This window comes from Pteropus alecto, unplaced genomic scaffold (assembly GCF_000325575.1).
Source record: "Pteropus alecto unplaced genomic scaffold, ASM32557v1 scaffold160, whole genome shotgun sequence".
NCBI classification, from domain to species: Eukaryota; Metazoa; Chordata; class Mammalia; order Chiroptera; family Pteropodidae; genus Pteropus; species Pteropus alecto.
Window position 1 is genome coordinate 1282417 of NW_006429864.1, and position 6784 is coordinate 1289200.

General features: G+C 57.4%; 1 protein-coding gene across 3 annotated transcripts in view; it reads left to right on the forward strand.

The window, feature by feature from the left end:
- ARRDC2 (arrestin domain containing 2) overlaps nt 1-6455 on the forward strand; it is a 7087-nt gene extending 632 nt beyond the window's left edge. Inside the window, exons 1-9 of one of the 3 annotated variants that reach the window (XM_006904294.3) lie at nt 52-176; nt 2507-2928; nt 3021-3087; nt 3292-3439; nt 3939-4041; nt 4130-4386; nt 4553-4715; nt 4963-5114; nt 5355-6455. In XM_006904294.3, coding sequence (XP_006904356.1) covers nt 2655-2928; nt 3021-3087; nt 3292-3439; nt 3939-4041; nt 4130-4386; nt 4553-4715; nt 4963-5114; nt 5355-5408 — 1218 coding nt within the window. In that variant the 5' untranslated portion in view covers nt 52-176; nt 2507-2654 and the 3' untranslated portion in view covers nt 5409-6455. Of the gene's footprint in view, nt 177-2464; nt 2929-3020; nt 3088-3291; nt 3440-3938; nt 4042-4129; nt 4387-4552; nt 4716-4962; nt 5115-5354 lie in introns of all 3 variants that reach the window. The other 2 variants (XM_015586989.2, XM_006904295.3) reach the window with 2 other exon arrangements.
- Nucleotides 6456-6784: the final 329 nt, after the last annotated feature.

Sequence of the window (6784 nt, forward strand, 5' to 3'; positions counted from 1 at the left end):
CGGCTGGGTACTGCTTGAGGCGGCGGCGCCGCTTCGGGTACGAGCGCTCAAAGTGGCTGCGCATGGCGAGGCGGCCACGCACTGGCTGGAGGGCCGAAGCGTGGGTGTCAACGCTGTGTCCAGCGACTTCACGGCCACCGAGACGTACCTGCGACGACGGCAGCTGCTGCTCGGAGGTGAGCAGCTCACTCCCCACCCCATAGCCAGGATCCTCTGGCACCCTCTCCCCAGGTCTGTGTGTCCCTCTCCTCAAGTCTGCGCACCCCTCGAGAGTGGGGAGCCTTTCAACTTATGGGCTATGCGATCCGGTGATCCTTCTCAAAAAATGGGGACCTCCTCCCCAGGGTCTAGGCCCTCCCAACGGGACATCCACCGACCTACCCTCTCCCCCCCGCCCCAAAAAATACTCTCCTGGGAATCCCTCCCAGGGTCTGGGAACCTTACCCACCCAAACCTTGCGCCAAAGTCTGGACGCTCTTGATTTAGTCTGTGTGGTGGAGACCCCCTGTCTGGGGGAATCCCTGGGTAGAGCCAGGAGATCTTCTCTGGACCCCAAAATACCCCCCACTCCGAGCTTGCTCTGCCAGTGCCCCCTCCCTCAGTTTACCTCACAGTGTTTGCAGGGGCGAGTTCTTTCCTGTGTTAAGGGTTCTGATGGCCTTTGCAGGTGAGGAGGAGAAGACTTGGGGTTGGGTCAGATTAGACTGGGAGTCTTAACTGCTGAGAACCTCAGTTCCCCACCCTCAGGAACAGAACAGAGGCCACAGAAAGAACTGCAGAGGATGTGGGCCTCTTTGGGCAGCCCTGGCCCCCTCCTCCCTTATACCCATCTACAAAATGTGCAGCAGGAGGCAGCTCAGACCTGACCTTGCAGCCTTGTCCTAACAGCCGCTAAGTGCGGGAGACTTTCCTGAACAGCTGTGGAAACTGAGGTATAGCAGGCATGGAGTGTGGCAGGAAGGGGCCCCAGAGGCACTTCCCTAACCCCTGAGGCTCAAGGGAAGTTGGGACTGCTCTCACCCTACAGTTCCCCACTCAATGGTCGCTTCCTTAAGACACTGAAAGGGTGAAACTTTCTAAGCTTTCATGTGACTCTGCCCATCTCTGGACCTCTGGGGATCCATCTGTAAAATGCACTGTTCATTAGGAGCTCCTCTTTCCCAATAGGGTCACCTCAACCCCCACCTCCTGGCTTATGGCGTCCTGTCCTCTCTCTAGGCTCCACTTGGCCTGGAGAGAAGGTCCCAACCCCTTATATCAGGTCCAGAGCCTCATCCTTCAGGCAGCCCTCCAAGTTCTGATCACTGAGTTGACAGCCTCTGTCCTTCCCTTTGAGCTTGCTGTGACCCCTGTCATGGGCTGACACTGTCCAGTTATGGCTGTCTCCCACTTGGGGTGCCTAGGCCTAAAGGGGACTCAGAGTGGCCTGAGGTAGACTCAAAGGGATAGCCAAGGTAAGAGATGGGTTCAAGTAGCAATGCATCTCGCTGCCACCAGAGGGCAAAGGCTCCCCGCAGATAGCAGGGAGGTGACTCTCTCCTTAGAAACGCCACCTACTGTTCTTTGGAGAAATTGAAGCCCAGAGAGGGGTCATCCCGCCCGGAGGGCACACCTCATCCCTGAACCTGGGAGTGCTTGGAGCTTCCCCAGCGCCCTGCTTTGTGAAAAGACCGGGGCTGGATGTATCTGGAGTAGGCACGAGAGCTAGGCCTAGGGGTCAAGTAGGAGTTTGCCAGGACCTGAGGTTGGGAAAGGAACGTTAGGTGGTAGGAACAGCTTGGGCTAAAGCGCTTAGGCACGACAGAGTGGCTGTGCGTCGGGAGCGGACTGGTGATCCGAGAACGAGCTCTAGGAGGGGTCAAGTAGGGGCGACACTGTGATTCATGCACAACCCTCCGAGATGGGTGCTGATTTTCTTCCGGCTCTGCACGTGGAAACTCAGTCTCCAAGATGTTGTCACTAGTCTGGGGTTACCCAGCTGAGCAGGGTTCGAATGAGAGGAGGGGGTCAGCAGGTGCCCAAAGGGAAGGAGGCCCCACCTATATCTTCCTCCCTCTCCCATTACCCTTCCCAGAAGGGTAAACTGACGCCAGGGCGACCTAGGCTCAGAGCAACCCGATTGAGCCAGGCGGTTCCACATCCCTCCAGCTCAGGCTGGACATGCCCTGAGTCACGTCTGCAAGTGGTGGCCTGTTGATGATTAAACCCAGGAATAGAATGGTCTTTCATGGGTGACTTCAGGCTTAGGCCCCGCCTCCGGGCCTCAGTTTCTCCTCTTTATCCCCCGGATCCGCGAGAGACCGGCTCTGGGCCCCAGTGCTTCAGTTTCATTCCAGAGTTCACAAGAGTGGAGGATAGGGGGCCTGGAATCTGGGAGTTCGTTATCGTGCTCCACATCTGGGCGGAGCCACGCCTGGGTGGAGCCACACCTCTCTCCACACCATTGGTTTATTCTCTCATGGAGGCGGGGTCTGAGTCTTGCCCCGCCCCTCCCCGCTATATAAAGGCGGCGCCGGCGCAGACCACGAAGTTTCCGGCACGGCCGGCGAGCGCGGTGGTTTCGCGTCTTGAGGCAGCTGCGTCCGCACCTCTCACCGCTACGTCGGGAGTTCGAAGCCAGGGTCCGCTCGTGGCGTGTTCGCATCCCCGGCGCGATGTTGTTCGACAAAGTGAAGGCGTTCGTGGTACAGCTGGACGGCGCGAGCGCGGGCGCCGATCCGGTGTTTAGTGGTGGCCAGGTCGTGGCCGGCCGGGTGCTGCTGGAGCTGGCGGGCTCGGCTCGCGTAGGCGCCCTGAGGCTGCGCGCGCGGGGCCGCGCCCACGTACACTGGACTGAGTCGCGCAGCACTGGCTCCAGCACCGCGTACACGCAGAGCTACAGCGAGCGCGTGGAGGTCCTGAGCCACAGTGCCACGTTTCTCGCGCCAGGTACGGCCGGTTACCCCTGCGCAGCCCACGTGCTGCGCGCCCCGGGAACCTCGCGCTGCCACTGAACCACCCCTTTTTGCTCCTACCTGCAGACACTGGAGAGACAACCACGCTGCCTCCTGGGCGCCACGAGTTCCCATTCAGCTTCCAGCTACCTCCGTGAGTCATCTGGGGTTGTGGGGGAGTCCGTTTCAGGTTTGAGGCTTCACTGCTTGATATCTGGGAACCTCTGATCCCCAAGACTGTCCCCTGGGAAGCCCTCAGGAGTGTCCCTGTGTCTCTCAAACTCTCTAAGTCTTTGGGAATCACCAACCTGCGAGTCTCTGTATTTTGGTCCCTGAAGCCCCTTCCTTCCATCCCCAGAACCCTGGTGACCTCATTTGAAGGTAAACACGGCAGTGTCCGATACTGCATCAAGGCCACCCTGCACCGGCCCTGGGTCCCTGCCCGCCGGGCAAAAAAGGTGTTTACTGTTATTGAGCCTGTGGATATCAACACACCTGCTCTGCTGGTGAGTGGCTGGCTGCCCCGGGAGGTGCGATGGGGCCTGGCTGGCTGCTGGGTGACCCCGACTGGCCCCTCAATCCCTTCACAAAGTAGGGGTTACTGCTGGGTCCTGGCAGGGAGAGGCATGGGAATGTCTGTAAAGTTCAGTGGAGACAGTGCAAATCCTAGCTGTGCCAATTTGCTCTGTGGCTTGGGGCAAGAGTCTCATTCTCTCTGAGCCTCAGATGGCTTGTCTGTAACAGAGTAGAACCAGGGTTTGCAATAATGGCTTATTGATCACTGATTACATATTAAGCACTTGGCTTGTTCATTTCATTTTTAGCTTTGTGAAATGGATCATAATTCCTGGATCCATTTTACTGATAATTCTGAGATTGTTAAAAAGAAACCAGGAAACTAAGCCCTTCCCCAAGTCCTCCCTCAGCTTGGGGTGGTTTGGAAGCTCAAGCCCCACAGGTCTGTGGTTTGCACAGAGTGACCCGTTTATGTCCCTTTCCTGTCAGGCCCCTCAAGCAGGAGCTCGGGAGAAAGTCGCCCGATCCTGGTACAATAACCATGGCCTCGTCTCCCTCTCGGCCAAGATCGACCGCAAGGGGTACACACCAGGTAGCAGACGAGAGTGGCCTGATCGGGAAGAGGGCCAGTGACAGGAACGCAGGTGGGGAAATTGAGGCCCTGCCACTTCCTGTCACAGGTGAGGTAATCCCTGTCTTCGCTGAGATCGACAACGGATCCACGCGCCCGGTACTGCCACGGGCGGCCGTAGTCCAGACGCAGACCTTCATGGCACGAGGCGCCCGCAAGCAGAAACGAGCAGTGGTGGCCAGTCTCTCCGGGGAGCTTGTAGGCCCCGGGCGGCACGCACTGTGGCAGGGCCGGGCACTTCGGATCCCCCCCGTGGGCCCTTCCATCTTGCACTGTCGTGTGCTGCATGTGGACTATGCCCTCAAGGTGGAGTATTATAGGAGATTGTGGGGGGGCTGCATCTGCTCTGTCCCCAGACAGAGTCCTCCCTAGGCTGGAGCTGGGGCCTCCCAGCACAGGAAGGGCCTCCTTCTTTAGAAGGCAGGTATGGTGAGGCCGCCTGGGCATCCTCCATTGTGGCTTCTTCCTCAAGGTCTTCGTGGACATCCCGGGCACATCCAAGCTGCTCCTGGAGCTGCCGCTGGTCATCGGCACTGTTCCCCTGCACCCTTTCGGCAGCCGCTCGTCCAGTGTGGGCAGCCATGCCAGCTTTCTGCTGGACTGGGGGCTAGGGGCCCTGCCAGAGCGGCCAGAGGGTGAGCACCCTGTCCTGCTATCCCGGGGCGGGCAGGGGTGCTGGGCAGAAGCGGTGCCAGGCTGACTCCACCTCCTCAGCCTCAACACTCCCATCTACAATAATCATGTTGGTGACCACAGGTTCCCCAGAATCCCAGGCTGAGAGCACATAGCCTGGCAGCCCAGAACTGGCACAAACAGGCTCCTGGCCATTGTTCCCAGTTCTGGGGCTCCCTCCTCACCAGCCTTACCCCCTCTCACTTCCAGCCCCTCCTGAGTACTCAGAGGTAGTAGATGATGTGGCAGCAGTGGGGCAGAGCCCCTTCCTACCACCTCAGGATTTCGACATGAGCCTCGAAGGCCCCTTCTTTGCCTATATCCAGGAGTTCCGCTACCGCCCACCGCCCTTGTACTCTGAGGTGAGTTCGGAGGTCCAAGAAGCCCCCATGCCTCTCTAGGCCCTGGGAACCAAAATAAGGGTGGAAGACACAGGAATTTTAAATGATGAAACTTCCATGCATATGTTCAGGGCCCGAACCAGCCTTGATTCCAAGTCTGCTCTAGGGGTTCCCCTTGGCTGACTGCACTGGAGACTAGCAAGGGGGAAACTTGCGGAGCCTCTGGTGCCCCCTGAGGCTTGATGGGTTCTTTTCCCTCAGGAGGATCCAAACCCCCCCTCGGAGGCCATGAGGCCACGCTGCATGACCTGCTGAGTGGAAGTGGATACCTTGAGGAACGAGATTGCCCATATACTTCCAGCCACTGTGGACATGGGGAGTGGCTGGATCAAGAGCAGACCAGCCCGACTGCACTGAAGTTGGGGAAACCAAGTCTTGGAACAGGGCAGGGCTGTTCTGATATCACACAGGACAGAAGGAGAACCAGTCTGGGATCTGACTTATCTGGACTGGGCCTCGTAAGGCATCAGATGCAGGATCTGAGAGACCGTTCAAGCTGTCTGTGCTGGCCTGTGGGCGGGGTTGGGTGCCCCAGGGGCTTTCAGTCTGAAGAGACAAAGCCAGACATAAATACTTCCAGTCTTATGGGACCAGAGGAAGGGTCTCAGGGCTGAGAGAATCCAGAGAGGACACAGAGAAGACTTTCTAGAGGAAGGGGCATTTTAGCTGAGGCTTTGGTGTATGAATAGGAGCTCAGCAGGCAGGCAAGCAAGAGGGAGGAGAAGTCGGAGAATGTCGGAGCTGAGTGATGGTTGGAGACTGCCCCGTTCATCTTAGAAATGGGGCTCAGAGGGCAAGGCGAGAGGGCCCAGGAATGGGGCATTTGGGGAAGAAGGTCATGGGAGCCATGTGGGGCCTGTGGGCTGCAGGTGCAGTGGCTCTAGTCTTTGAAGCCTCTGAAAGCCAGAGATTCCTGCCCCAGGCTGGAAGTTCCTAGGGGCTCCTCCAGGTACTCCAGACACAGAGCTGCCTGGGTGCTATATGGCCTAGGTTCAGAGGGGAACGGACAAAGCCAGTTATGTAACTTGCAAATGAAATCCTTGTTCAAGGATTATTAAGAATTTTAAGATAGTGACAGCAGAGCATTCAACCAGGCGTTGGGGACAGAGGTCATCCTGGGGTGACACAGCAGGGCCAGTGTGTTTCTGGAGACCCCTATGTCCTGGAGAGACAAAGTGGGAAAGGGCAACTGGACAAGCCCCCAGTTGCAGAGTCCCAGCCTGGGACTCAGCATTTCTAATAAGCCTTAAATTGTTCTCTTTTGTATAATTATTTTTTTAAAAATAAAAATATGGAGAAAGAGCCTAGGCTTAATTGGTTTATCTTCTTCCAGCTGCTGAGGAAGCTGGGGTGGCCTTGACTGCCATCCTAGGTCAGGATCTTGGATTGAATTCCAGGCTGACGAGGGGTAAAGGGCCCATTGTACAGGAGGAGAAACAAGCTTGGAGACAAAAAAGAAAGCTGAGCTCGGGCTGGAGCCAAACCCCATGTCCCACACCTCTCCCCTGGTGCAGTTACATGGCTGGCAGTGTGAATGATGGAGGATAGAGAGAGGTTTCCTCTGTCCTCAGCAGATGGAGAAGAGGTTGGCTGGGCCGTGCAGGGTGTTTGGGGTACATAAGGGTACTGCC